Source organism: Crocuta crocuta, unplaced genomic scaffold, assembly GCF_008692635.1.
Source record: "Crocuta crocuta isolate KB4526 unplaced genomic scaffold, BGI_CrCroc_1.0 scaffold253, whole genome shotgun sequence".
In the NCBI taxonomy this organism is placed as follows: domain Eukaryota; kingdom Metazoa; phylum Chordata; class Mammalia; order Carnivora; family Hyaenidae; genus Crocuta; species Crocuta crocuta.
Window position 1 is genome coordinate 4,083,860 of NW_027529451.1, and position 14,294 is coordinate 4,098,153.

At 39.8% G+C, this 14,294-nt stretch overlaps 1 protein-coding gene across 5 annotated transcripts in view; it reads right to left on the reverse strand.

Moving 5' to 3' along the window:
- Window positions 1-14,294, reverse strand: part of NEK10 (NIMA related kinase 10) — a 208,172-nt gene that overhangs the window by 31,536 nt on the left and 162,342 nt on the right. For 3 of the 5 annotated variants that reach the window (XM_077760735.1, XM_077760732.1, XM_077760731.1), the window contains one exon: window positions 2,343-2,443. In XM_077760735.1, coding sequence (XP_077616861.1) covers window positions 2,343-2,443 — 101 coding nt within the window. Of the gene's footprint in view, window positions 1-2,342; window positions 2,444-4,488; window positions 4,519-14,294 lie in introns of all 5 variants that reach the window. The other 2 variants (XM_077760734.1, XM_077760736.1) reach the window with 1 other exon arrangement.

The window sequence follows — 14,294 nt, forward strand, 5'->3', positions numbered from 1 at the left end:
AAGTTCTCAGCTATAATTTGTTCAAATAAACCTCTTGCCCCTTTCTCTCTCTTCTTCTTCTTCTGGAATTTCTAGGATAAGGATATTATTTCATTTTATTGAATCACTTAGGTCTCTAATTCTCCCCTCATGGTCTAGTAATTTCCTTTCCCTCTTTTTCTCAGCTTCTTCATTTTCCATAATTTTGTCTTCTATTTCACTTATTCTCCTCTCTGATCCTTCCATCCTCACTGTCACTGCATCTAGTTTATTTTGCATTTCATTTATAGCATTTCTTAATTCATTGTGATGACTTCTTAGGTCTTTGATCTCTGCAGCAATAAATTCTCTGCATCTTCTGTGCTTTTTTCAAGCCTGGCTATTAGTCTTATGACTGCTATTCTAACTTCTGGTTCAGATATATTGTTTATACCTGTTTTGAGCAATTCTCTGGCTGTCATTTTTTCCTGGAATTTCTTCTGAGGAGAATTCTTCTGTTTCATCATTTGGGTATGTTTCTGTCTTTTAGGTGTTTTAATAGCTTGCTATGTGTCTTGCACCTGTGAGAACTACTGTATTAAAAAGGGGTCACACACTGTTCAGGGCCTGGAACTTCAGGAAGTGTTTTTGGATTGTGTTGGGTGCTCTCTGTTGTTGTGTATTTGGCTGCTCTATCCTATTGGTCAGTCCTCTACAAAGCTCTTCTTTACTCATAGTGGTGGATTGTTTGTACTTTCCACCAGGTGTGCTTTGATTTGTTCCTTGAGGTGACTCTGGAAAAAAGGAAAGGGCAGTGGACCCAATGATAAGGCTTAATCCAGAGAGAAAGAAAGGAAAATAGAGAAGAAGGGAGGAGATGCAGAAAAGGTGTAAAAAGAATATAGTAAAAATGCCGATTAAATAGACAAAGAAAGCAATGAAAGTAGAAACAAAAAGAAGAGAAAAGAGAAGGAAAGAAAAGAGAGAGAGAAAAAAAAGAGAGCTGCAGACTAACATACAAAACCTCAGACAGTTGTCTGTTGGTGCCTGGGACTGGCAGCTATGCTGGCCAGGAGGAGGTGAGGCCGTCTGACTTGCTCAGTGTCCATCTCACTGCAGTAGATAAGCAGTCACCAGGTACGGAGGGGCAGAGTTTGGTCTAAGTGAGTCCCGCCACTATTGGCTCTACTGAGCTGTTCCCGGAAGCCCCATGTGTTGATGATGGGAAGAAAAATGGCGACATCGCAATGTCTCCTCCCCACTGGGTGTCTCAAACCACGCTGTTCAGGCCGCCCTCACAGAGTAGTGCGGGCGGTCAGCTTGCCCTTCTTCACAGTCTCCCTCACCTCCTTAGTCCCTTGGCTGGGATTCAACACCCAATGTCTTAAAGGATCTCACACCATGCAGACCTGGTTCTGGGGTAGCACCAGTCCACCCTGCCGATAAAGAGCCTTTGACTGGTACCTGCAAGGTCTTCTGTCCTTGGGGGGCAGTGTACCCTCTTCTCACAGTACTCAAGGGAGGGGACCGTTTTCTCCCAGTGTGCCCCTGAGATCACTACCACGCCCCGGGGCTGGCTCCCTCCCCTCCAGGCACACACACACTGGAGAAAGTCATGCACTTTTGAAAACTCTGATCTTCAGTCCTAAGGCTGTTTGCAAACTAGAAACTGGCATTGTCCCTATTTCTCGTTCCCCAGTCTGTGGTGCAGAGAGGGTTTCTCTTGTCCTAACACAAAACTGCAATCCACAGCTTCTCTTTCTCTTCGTCTCTCCACAGAAGGGGATCTCGCCCCTCTGTGCCCACACTGTTTCATCTCCCCCAATTCACATACATGCACCTCTCTCCCACCCAAGCTGTCTCCCTCCATCTGTGAAGATTTTTTCTGTCACCAGGAAATAGACTTCCTGGATATTCCAAGTGTTCTGACCTCAGTACTGCTGTGTGTGAGGGACAAGGGAAATCCTGGTCCCCCTACTTCTCCACCATCTTAGCTCCTCCAAGAGGTCCTAGTGTCAGCCCAGCATCCTGAGGATTCCTGAGTGGGCACTAGTTTTTCTTTCCTGTAGTGAGGCTGTTCAAAACCCAGTGCTGTCCCCACTTTCACCCTCACAATGAAGGGCCATTTGTGTTGAGATGTATTTTTGGTGGCACATGGACAAGAGTACGTTATGAGTCACAGGGGAAATCTGCCATATTTTCTCCCCCCAACCTTTCCAGCTCTAGCTCTGCTACTAAGTCAAAGTGTTCCCAAACATAGGCAGTTGGAGATAATAAAAATGAGCATTCGTTCCAATTTAAAGTTCCACACAGTAGTTCTTCAGTGACATTAGCAGCAAACTTGTACTTAAGACGAAAAGGAACTAAAAAGCCAGCATACTGACCTGTGTGATGTAGATGATTTTGTGCAGCTGAATTAAGATCTGCTGAATAGGATCACTGATCTGTCGTACTTTCCTCTGGGAAACAGCAATCCCTGCAGATGCTGTGGACAATAAATTCTGCAGTTAGTCAAGATCCTGGTTTTCTCTTTCAAAAGCGATATTAGTAGAAAATGGGGTAAAATTCTGAAAAAATAAATAAGCTAAAATCTTTATCCTACCAATGAGATAATATTCAGAGGCCTTGTAACACTTCCATATTTTGCAATGTGGTATGCACTTCTTCCTTTTAATTATATGACTTCTAAGTAACATAACAATGTTACCTTTTACAACAATTAAAATACTCCTGGAAATTTTGCCTGCAATTACATCAGGCTGCCACTGGATACTGTGGCCTCTGAAAAACTGGGCTTCAGATATGTGCAGTTTACAGACTATCAGGCTTTTACATTTTGAAGTCATTATGCCTTTAATATCCTATTTTAAAACTGACTTTATTAAAACTACTAACACAAACTCTGAATAGGCAATCTTACAGAGGAAAATAAGCACAAGCACAAAATACATAATTTAGAATAATCAAGAGTTTAAAAGTTACTGTAACCCTTGATTATTACAAGCTATAATTTTCACCTGGATTTTCTCTAGCTCTAAATAAGACACATCTGTAACTTATCCTAAATTCTCATCATATTGCCACTCCATTTTCACAGTTTGAGGCTAACTTGGTGTTAAACTGCATATGAGTGGCTTCCCCACCTTCACATATCATAGGCACAATTAATCCATTCTTAACTTTAAAACTGTTTAAAGAAATGGTCCTAACCTCTAGACTGACCACAAGGCTACCTCTGCCCTCTCTCTCCCTCAGATCCACATTGGAGAAAAAGAAAAACTAAAGAAGGACTTCAGATATGTGGGTGTATGTTATCCTCTCCACCTCCCCCAGGTTCCTTCTGTTCTTACCCTTCCTCCCTCTGACTTATAGCATGCTTGCTCCAATAATACTCTTGGCAGGCTGCCTGGGTGGCTCAGTCGGTAAAAGCGTCCAGCTTCGGCTCAGGTCATGATCTCGCGGTTCATAGGTTCGAGCCCTGCATCGGGCTCTGTGCTGACAGCTGGCTCAGAGCCTGGAGCCTGTTTCAGATTCTGTGTCTCCCTCTCTCTCTGACCCTCCCCTGCTCATGCTCTCTGTCTCTTTTTCAGAAATTAAAAAAAAAAAATACGCTTGTCAATTGCCCTCTTTAAAAGAAAAGCTCCAAAGTCCCTCTTTTCTTTCCTCCATCCAACCATGAGCCTATATGAAATTAAATGTGAATATAATCATTGCTTTAGCAACAGCTAAAGTTCTGAGAAACGAGTCTTATATAAATGCTGAGAAAGCTTGCATATTTTACCATAAAATTGTTTTCGAAACATTTACAGAGAAAATTTAATGTGGCCGTTAAAGGATTCAACCCTTTTTATTATAAGCATGTGAAAATTTATATTTAGACACAAACACAAAAAAGAAAATAAACATGTTATTTAAAGAAATATTTCTTTACACTCAGTTGAGAAATTCATATAAAAGATAACCTAGTCGTAGTTTATCTACGACATTTAATACCTTGGTTAAGTGTTTGAAATTTAAAGGATCTATCCCCCCCTAGGCACTGTGTCTAATTCCTGTAAATCGTCAATTACTTGACCATTAAGATGAGGTTTAGCCAATTACCCTTAGGGTAAAAGTGTAAAGCTAGGTCGGAAAGGTAGCTTTAAAATAGAAAGCACAAGCGTGGAGGGCCTGCTCCAGCCTGCAGAGATAGCCAAGTTCACATACGTCCTATCATTTTCTACAGTGGTGTTTCCTGTACAAATGATTCTTACAACATATCTATTTGTTTTTCTAGACCAATACTGAAAACTGCAGACCATGTAATGTGGCCAAGATGAGGGTGTTACGGGAACATTAACTTCACATTTTCTGAAACTGGAGGGTTTGAGGGTTTTTGTTTTGTGTTGTTTTTTGATCATCTATGTGCTGACTCCTTTATGTTATTGGTATGTGGATATATTTCACGAGCTAAAAAATCTCACAGCGTGGCAGAGAGTTCTTAGACTGTGATGACAGTTTGAGTGGGATATCGCACGGGTTTGACTCTACCTTGCCACAAGAATGTGCTCATCTGTGGCCCTAAATACAAAAACAGAGATAGTTAGCTAGAAGGCCTGTCTTCTGAACTACTCAGTTATGCAATGTAACTTATAATTTTCTTAAGAGCTTTTGACCACTACTCCCTCCAACCCAGTAAATCTCTGACTTTTCAACAAGTTTAGATTTATTCACCAAAAAAGTAAACTTAAAAATTACACATGTGCAATGTAAAGCAAGTAAAACAAACATAAAAACAACCTATGCATTGCAGAAAAGGCTTGAGGTTCCTGGAAACACCACCCTTCAGCGCCTCCCCAGAGGTAACCACTGGTATCAGCCTCCAGTTACTTTTCTATCCATTTACATACATGTGTACCTTCAGAACAATATTTTTCAATGGTGACTAAATCCTGAAAACAATTTCATGAGTCATGACCAGCATTTTGATATATGGAATGGAATGAGATGGAATGACATGGAACGGAATAGAATAATTTCAGAGTGCACTGAGTACAGTAGGTCCACTTAGTTGTGAAATAATATGTGTACTGTGTTGAGGTTCATTTATTCCCGAAAGAGTTTGAAAGCTTCTATTGTAGGAAATCTTTAGTATTACCTAATGTTTTATTTCTTTCTTTTTAAATAAATGACGACACCTCATAAGGCTTTACTACATTTTTTTCCCCTCATGACTGTCATGGAGATTCTTTTCTATTAACACATACAGTTCTAGCTCATTCTTCATAACCACTATTATATCGCACTATATGCTCTGCATACATCATCGTTACTTAGCCACTTGTGCCTTGAAGGGAACTTAGTTGGCTTTCAATCTCTCATAATTATAGATGATCCCGCAGTAAGCTTACATGTGTGTGAATACATTGTGTGGAAGTACAAAAGGTCTTTGAGAGTAGCTAAGGGGAAGTCAAATAGCTAGGCCCCTGGATATACATATTTCTTATTTTACCAAATACGTATTTAAGTTGCTGAATCAATTGACCAGAATTTTCACACTGACCAGAAGAGAAGCCATTTTTCTGCACCTTGATCAACACTATGTATTACCAAACTTTTCCATTTTGCCAAACTGCCTTTGTTTTATTTTGTGTTAATCTAAATGCTGATGGGGCTACTGCACTTCTTTGGTGAATGTCCTGTTTCTGTCACATGCTTCTTTTTCTTATTGCTTTGTAAATGCTCTTTATATAGACTGAAAACTAACCATTTTATTGTATTTTATATGTTAAGAGTATTTTCACCTCATTTGTTACTTCTTTTCAACTTCCCACCCTTATCACCTAGACTAAAGGTAGTTTTTAGTCTTAGATGCCACCAGAACAGTCCCTCAGATACCTGCTGTTCTGTACAATGGCAAGATTTACTCAACTACTTCAGCTAATCCTGGGTATGAGAACCAATTATTTCTCTGTTTCTAGCTGATGAAATCCTCACAAGTTTTTACAGTTCCTCACACCAAAATATATTTATTTAGCCCTTAATAATTTTAGGAGAACAAAGTGATAAAAATTTAAATAGATAATGTTAAAAAAATTTTATTATCTAAATATTAATAACTACCAAGTTTGTGGCAAATGTTAGTCATATCATTTTGAGTTTTAAAACATTCTCTCTCATCTTTCAGATTAACACACTAAAAATACTATGCTTTCTGGGGCGCCTGGGTGGCTCAGCCAGTTAAGCATCCAACTTTGGCTCAGGTCTTGAAGTCTGCGGGTTTGAGCCCCAGGTCAGGCACTGTGCTGACAGTCTAGAGCCTGGAGCCTGCTTTAGGTTCTGTGTCTCCCTCTCTCTCTGTCCCTCTCCTGATCACGTGCACTTTCTCTCTCTGTGTGTCTCTCTCAAAAATAAACATTAAAAAAATTAAAAATACTATGCTTCCTAACTAGTCACAAAAAATGCAACACATACTTATGTTGATAATTCTGTCCTGTTTTTATTCAAATAATTTTTTCTTAAAAAATATCAAAGAAGCTGATCATATTTCAATGTCAGTCATATCTAATACGCCTGGGATTCATATCTATATGGCTCCTACTGCCAAAGACAGATAGTATTTGGTACCATTAAAATTTAGATAAAATCAAACTTTAAAATTGATTCCATTTTAATTTCCCTTTACAGTTTTATTAGAATAGTGAATTTAATTAGTGTTTTAAAACTTAGAATGACACTTTAAAATTCCTTATAAAAGGTAATCAGTTTAAAGGTATCAGAAATTTTTAGAACTTATTGTATTTGTGAGCTGATTCTGGCGAGCATGACCCTAAACAGAAATGTGTCTTCCCTTGGTGGGTGGTGAGTACGAGGACCTGGAGGTAAACCAGTGCTTTTTTAGCATGAACTTGGGCCAGACATTGGGAAGTGTTTCACATGTGTAGTTTCATCTGATCCTTGCAAACTTCTGGTGGGTAGTAGTTCTTACCCCGTTTTACAGATAAGGGGAGTAAGAGTAAAGAAACTGTCCGCTAAGTCACAGAGCATATGGGGGCTGGGGCATGGAATGAGGAAGGCCCCATAACACCACATTGACTCAGTCTACACAGGAGTGGAGGGGCTTCCGATCCTCTTCCTGACTCATCACAAGGACACTTCTTGTTCCCTCTGCTATAAAATTACATTTAGGTTCCTTCCCAGGCCTCAGGGACTATTTTTCTTCTTAAAAGGGTCACTATTTTTAACATGATGTTCTACCTAGACCTTTGATCATTTAATTGGCTACATAGTTTTGGAAAGCTTATGCGCGTAATAGACTGGAAGCATTAGGTCCCGGTAGTCTCTGCCATGACTCTCTCTGCTTTTTTATCTCATGGCACATTATAATGGCCAAGTTCGGGGCCCTTTCCTGGTGCTCTGAGACTTGACTTATGCTATATCTCCGGTCTCCTGAAATGGCAATTCACAGCACAAGCCCTGACACTGTTAATTACTACAAATCGAACAAACAGTGGATTACACTGTATCCTTCAAGTTAACCAAGATATGGGAAAATCTCCTATTTTTCTGAACTCTCTCTGCCATGAGTCAGGAATTTTTAAACTGGAGAAGAGAGCATTTTGGGCAGGAGCTCTCTGGAAAAGCAAAGACTATTTCTGCTCTCTGAATGGGAGCAAAACATACATCAGCTTCTCCGTGTTTGACCAAATGCTCAAGTTTTAGTGAACAGATCTGCTCTCACTTCTTTCCTTAACGTTTGTAAAATGAAACAAAGCAACTGAACTGTAGTCTAAATCTACAAATGCTGGATAATCTACTCCTATGGCCAGCAGCATACTTCAACAGATGATATGGCACTCAACGAAGGGTACATGAAAGGTTCACCCAGCACCACAAGATGGGAGATTGAGAGTTGATGCAGAAGTTTCATTTGGAAAGGCCATGGAGAATTAGTAGGCACTCAAGAAGCACAGGATATGGATTTGGTCTGAGGGAAGGGATGCTCGACTAGCAGCTTTGGAGTAGAGGAAACTGTTTGAGCAAAGGATGGGAGTTGGCTAAGGGAGGGCCACACCTGGGGAGCAGCAAGGTGTCCAGTCCATCTAGAGTGCGGCTTAATAAAAAGCCACAGTATGGAGTACAGCTAAAGAGGTAGCCAGGGACTGCGTATGATGGTAAGGAGATGTAAGGGAAACTGTGTTTCAGGAAAGGTGACCTCAGGAGAAGAAGCCCAGAGCTGAAGTCCGAAGGCCTGGCTTGGAGTAGAAATGTGGTGACCGTCTGCCCGTGGAGGGCAGAAGCCAAGGACACTGCTGAGGCATGGGTTGCACTGAATGAACTTCCCAAAGGACAGCAGGAAGCTGCATCAAAGTCTCAGCACCTTTCGCCCTCTGGGGTGATCAGGCTTCTTTCAGCCCCTTTCATTTGAATCTTTAGAAACAAACTGTTTAAACATCAGAAAAGCAAGGCTGCTTTGAAGCCCTTCCCTCTAGAATTCTGGCTTAGGGCCAGCTGGATGGCGCAGTCAGTTAAACATCTGACTCTTGATTTCAGCTCAGGTCATGATCTCGTGTTTCATGAGATCGAGCCCCACATTGGGTTTTGTGCTCATGGTGTGGAGCCTGCTTGGGATTCTCTCTCTCTCTCTCTCTCTCTGTCTCTCTCTCTCTTCCCCTCTTCCTTCTCTGTCTCTCTGTCTAAGACTAAATAAATAAACATTAAAAAAATAATTCTGGCTTACTCACCTTTACAATAAGCATCTCATATCCTGTTCAGGTAATTTGTGCATGTGTGAGGGTTATTTTTCCCACTTCCAAACTTGCTATCTCTTTAGTTACTTTTTCAAACTATAAAATATAATCTTGGGATTTCTGAAGTCAAAGTTCCTAGAAGTGACCACATAATACACAGGGAGGATACACTGTGTGAAGAATTCACTGCTACATTATTTCCCACACTTACTCGTGACCTCATGGGCCTCCGGTCATCAAGCAGCAGAGTGTGAGGCTAGCATTGCCCAGGTGGGGCGGCAGGGGAGAACTAGGAACAAGAAGGGTACATTTCTGGGCTTTAAAAAGCAATAGTCTAAGTAGAAGGTGGAGAGATTCAAAAGAATTGTTGCAGAGCAACCTTTCCTTCCCGTTCCCACCCCAGCATAAGACAAAGCTTCTCTGAGGAGAAAGGACAGAAAGACTAGAAGAAAAGAAGTCTCAGAAAAGAGTCAGACCCCATCTCACTGTAGGCAGTCAGGGTGGTGGCAGGAGGAGGGAGAGTTGGATGACGGAGCTCTCTTTTAAGTTGGGGGCTCAAGTGTGGTAGGGCTGGGGCTCAGTTCCCATGGGGAACTCTGAGAGCCCGAGGCATGAGATGCTCCCTGCACCACAGCAAGGGGCGGGTTGGGGCAGGAGAGAGAGCTCCCCGGGGTGTCAGAGGCAAGGAGGCCTTGCTGAGTCTCTAGGCCCAGAGAGGTGGGGAAGAATGAGCTGACCCTTGCAGGCCCCTGAGAAGGTAAGCTGACAAAATGAGGGGTAGGCCCTATAGAGGACTTGCTGTCAATTTCAGGGACATGGCCACGGTGGAACTGGGGACTGGAAGTCAGTTGGGCTGTGTCACTGCATTCTCTGGATGCCAATGTGGAAGTATAAGCATACCCAACAATCAGGTCACACACCAGCACAGGCGGTTTCAAAGGCCCCACATCATGATGCCCAAAATACCACTCAGGGAAGACCAGGGAGAAGAGCAATCCTCAGTTTGGCTGGTTTTAAGCTGACAAAGAAATTACCAACATATTGAAATTTGCCTTTAGGCTAATTGATTATGTTTTCCAATATGTGGAATGGGGGGGGCTCAGTATAAAAAATTAAGCTCAGTGTTGGGAAAATATAAAAGTTAGGTTTTTGCTGCTGAATTTGTGGCCTAAAAACAGCATATGCATTTGGCCTAGTCTAGTCCGTATGGGCTGACTCTTTTCCATTGTCTTAGTTATTTCTTACACTAAGCTCCAATGACTATAAAAGTTTGCTCCCTTTATTCATCCTAGAAGGAACATTTTTTTAAAGAGTTAACTCTATGGATGTAACCCACAATTCTCAAGAAGAAAATATTGGAGTGTAAAAATATACTATATTTTTTTGTATATGGACACAAAGGCTAATCAGTCAAACTAAAAACAAAACAACCCAACACAGAAAGAAAAGATGGGATGTCACCTCCCATTCAATTTCCTAAACAAGAATTTATCTCGGTCATGAAAAATAGGCAAATCATCATTGTTTGATTCTCTGACATGATGCTAGAGCATTTTCTAACTCCACTTGATCCTAATCTAATGTTATTGGGTAATGCCCCAGTATATTTAACTAATAATCCACACCAATAAAGGTTCAGGCGGTTTACAGCCTGTAGAGTTCGTGATTAGCCTGTAGAAACTGATATATTGCTATGACTTTAAAGGCTGCTCAAGAAGTTAATCACAAAAATATATAGGATTATTTCACTAGTCTTATGCTCAATTTAACAATGTTATTTCAGCTTTTCTTTTTTGACTAGCTATATAAATTCCTGCTCTTCAAATGCTCTTGGAACCAGGTCTTTTAGTCTCTATTGGGTCCATCAATAATGGGTTAAATAAAACTAGGGCACTGCTAAGGAATAACTTTAAGAAGAATTGTGCTTTTGCATTCCAATGCAGTAAAAAACAATAAGTAGTTATATAAATTTTTGTTTAAAAAAATAACTATTACTTGTCTAAAATGTCCCAAATAATCTATGGAATCCATAGTGAGGAATGTCAATTAAGAATGAGTGAGGTCTCGGCTATACGCAAGGGAAGGTGGTTGGCTCAGCTGGTAGAGTCTCTTGCCTCATATTAATATTGGTTCACCCGTCACTATCTTCAATATTCAAATTATTGTAGGACAATAACTTGAAGGGGATTGTAACACCCTGAAGCTATTTTTAAATTCCATTAAAAAGCATTAATAATAGCAGTTTAGAATTTGAGAGCCTTTCCTTTCTCCATTGACTCAATTCTTTGTACACTGCCACAGTCCATCCAAGCCAACTGATCTCCCTCTATTCCTACCAGAGGGTGGTGTAGCTTTTTTACCCCCCCACCCCCGCCCTTCCACTTAGCCTTTCCCCCCGGGGCAGAAACCTCCAGGACAGGGTTGTGAGCTATCATTTAATAGCTGATTTGCAATCTGCATTTGGTCTTGGATTGGAACCATGAGTAACCTCTGTGAGACTGGGTATCTCTTTGGAAAGACATTATCCTACAAAGAACATGAAAAAAAGTCAAAATCTCCAGGAAGCATTCACCTGGGACCTGGTCCCTACTTCCTCAGTGTGTCTCCCTTGGCAGGAAGAACTAGGAAGCAAATCGACGTCGGCAAAAGATAATTGTTGTCTCCCACCCCTTCCCCAGTCTTAAATCTAACATTAAAATGTCACTGTCCCCCACTCTTTAAGTTCTCATAAGATGATTTTTGCAGTTGCTTTCCATAGCATTGCCCTCAAACAATGGTTTATTACAGTGGTAGTCTGCACTGGTTACACAAGAAGTAATTTTCAAGGGCTTGAGCTCAGAGGCAGTACATAAGACATATTCACACTTTACTAAAGATGTTTACAATTTGGTTGGGAAATCTAACCAATATATCCAAATCCCAACAAACAATATAAAAAAGTATGTAATTATACGGCAAATTGTATGGTATAGACTAGTATTATAATAAATTTGATTAAAGTCTGGTGAGTACTATGCAATAAAATAAGAGAAGGCATGTACTCAAAATCACTTTGGCAATTGTAAAATTAGTATTAATTACTTCATGTCAATAACTAACTTGAAAGCAAGCTACTGAAGGTTGCTCAACATCAAGATTGGAATATTAAGCCATAGTCTCTTGGAACATTTGGATGAAACAGTGACTACTTTATTTAGATCTGACCTTTGTGAACAAAAGACAAGTATAAAAATAGCTTCTCGTCATCTAGTAAGAAAGCATAATTAAGAGCCCAGAAATCATGAAGTGACAATTTCTATTCAAAATGCAGAGCATGAGAATTCCCATACATCAGCTCTGTCCCTGGCTGTTGGCTGCTGAGAACCAGGAAGACTGAGCAAGGGAGGAGGAAATGTCAGTGTTAATCCAGTCCAATTAGGCCATATTCTTAGTTGACATTCCATTTGCACTTTAAATTTGGGTTTGACTGGCACTCCCCAAAATTTACATTTGACCCATGCTAATAAGCATTCACAATATTAAAATGTACTCTATGTACTTGACAAAGGATAGATTTCCCATAATAAGTTTTAGTATGATTTAGTTTTCACAAATATATGACACATTTCCCCTACCTTAAGAGGAAAGGTCTTTTACTTTTTTGTACATAACATACCATATGCTTCCGCCCCATTCCGCCCCTGTTATTTGACTGACAAACAGAACTAAACAATTATTTTTAAAGAACTGAGTCTCCTAAGTCATGGGGCACTTGTACAGCATAATTTTACCTAGTAAGTAAATTGGATGTAAAAGTTTCCCAATTTTCTTTTCTTTCTATTGATTATATCAAGGAAGAAGTTTCAGTATGAAACAAGTATGTCATCACCAGTTTTCAAATTAACTAATGTTCTTTCATAACAAAGAAAACAGACCTCAGGATAAGCAGATAACAATATCTACTTAGAATTTAATGTTATTTTTCTTATATTTCATTTATGTTTAAAATTGCCTCCTATCTATGGAGAGTGATTCTATGCGGTAGTGATAATTTATAGCAATAGTATACACTCTCCTTTAATTAAATTTAGCAAAGTGCATCAAATTAAAGAAACATACATCAGGAAAATAGTAGTACAGATGATATTCAGATACGGCCAAATTTGTGTACTGATAATCTATCAGTGACTAAAGTTAGGGAAATAGAGCTGACATATTTAACATGTTAAAAATGTTTGTTTATTCATTCAGTCCATGTTAATCAGTGTTAATATTCTCTCTATACAATATAGAAACTCTTAAGTTTTCATTTCTTTTAGCAAAGAACATGTATATGTAATATGTATAAAACATGTATACAATAAATTCTTTACCCAATCTAGTTAGTATTAAAAGACAGAACAAGAGGACTTTAGTAGTGTTAACTTGAAACAGTTCCCTGGTTATTTATTTGTTCTACAGGAATTGAGGTGCATTAAATATTGCTGTAACACCATAGTAGGAACCTAGAAGTTCACATTAGGAGTACCAGATATTTTTCATTGGGGGAGGGGCCAAGATGTCACAGCAGCATGGAAGTTATCTGCTTTTCTTTCCCTGAAATGCAGCTAGAGCAGCACAAAACTATTTTGTACACCTCAAAAACTGAGCTGAGGATTAACATGACAAGCCACAGAAATCAGCAGGTATGCAGTGCACAGTGGTGAACTGGGGGAGAGAGAAGCTGTGGAAATTAGGGAGCTGTTTTCGCAGGGAGAAAACAGAGAACGTTAGGGGGAGAGTTCAGGAAAAGCACTCCCCGTGAAAATAGCTGGAGAGAAAGAGAAAGAGTGGAAACACCCACAAGTGACTGAATAAGAAAGGGAGAAAGGAGAAAGGAGAGGGTTCTAATACCATTAGGAGAGCAGGGGAGAGCAGAGTTGGAATGTCCACAGCACAATACCTGGCCGTGATCTGGTGGTAGGGGCGAATCCCTGGACTCTTTTTTGGTAGGAGATTTTTAATTACTGGTTCAATTTTGTTACTGGTTATAGGTCTGTTCAAATTTTCTATTTCTTCCTGTTTCAGTATTGGTAGATTATATGTTTCTAGGAATTTGTCCATTTCCTCCAGATTGCCCAATTTGTTGGCATATTATTGCTCATAATATTTTCTTATTATTATTTGTATTTCTTCAGTGTTAGCTGTGATCTTTTCATTTTCATTCTTGATTTTAATTATTTGAGTCTTGCCCTTTTCCTTTTTGATCAAACTGGCTAGGGGTTTTTCAATTTTGTTAATTCTTTCAAAGAACCAGCTTCTGGTTTCATTGATCTGCTCTACTGTTTTTGTTTTGTTTTGTTTCTTTGATAGCTTTGATTTCTGGTCTATTCTTTATTAGTTCCTGTCTTCTGCTAGTTTGGGGTTTTATTTGTTATTCTTTTTCCAGTTCTTTAAGGTGTAAGGTTACATTGTGTATCTGAGACCTTTCTTCCTTCTCTAGGAAGGCCTGGATGCTATATAAACTTCCTCAGTGTGTCATTCAAAGCCATGTGTCCTTGTTGATTTTCTTCTTAGATCATCTGTCCATTGCAGGGGACTGAAGTCCCCTGCTATTATGGAATTATTATCAATGAGTTTCTTCATGTT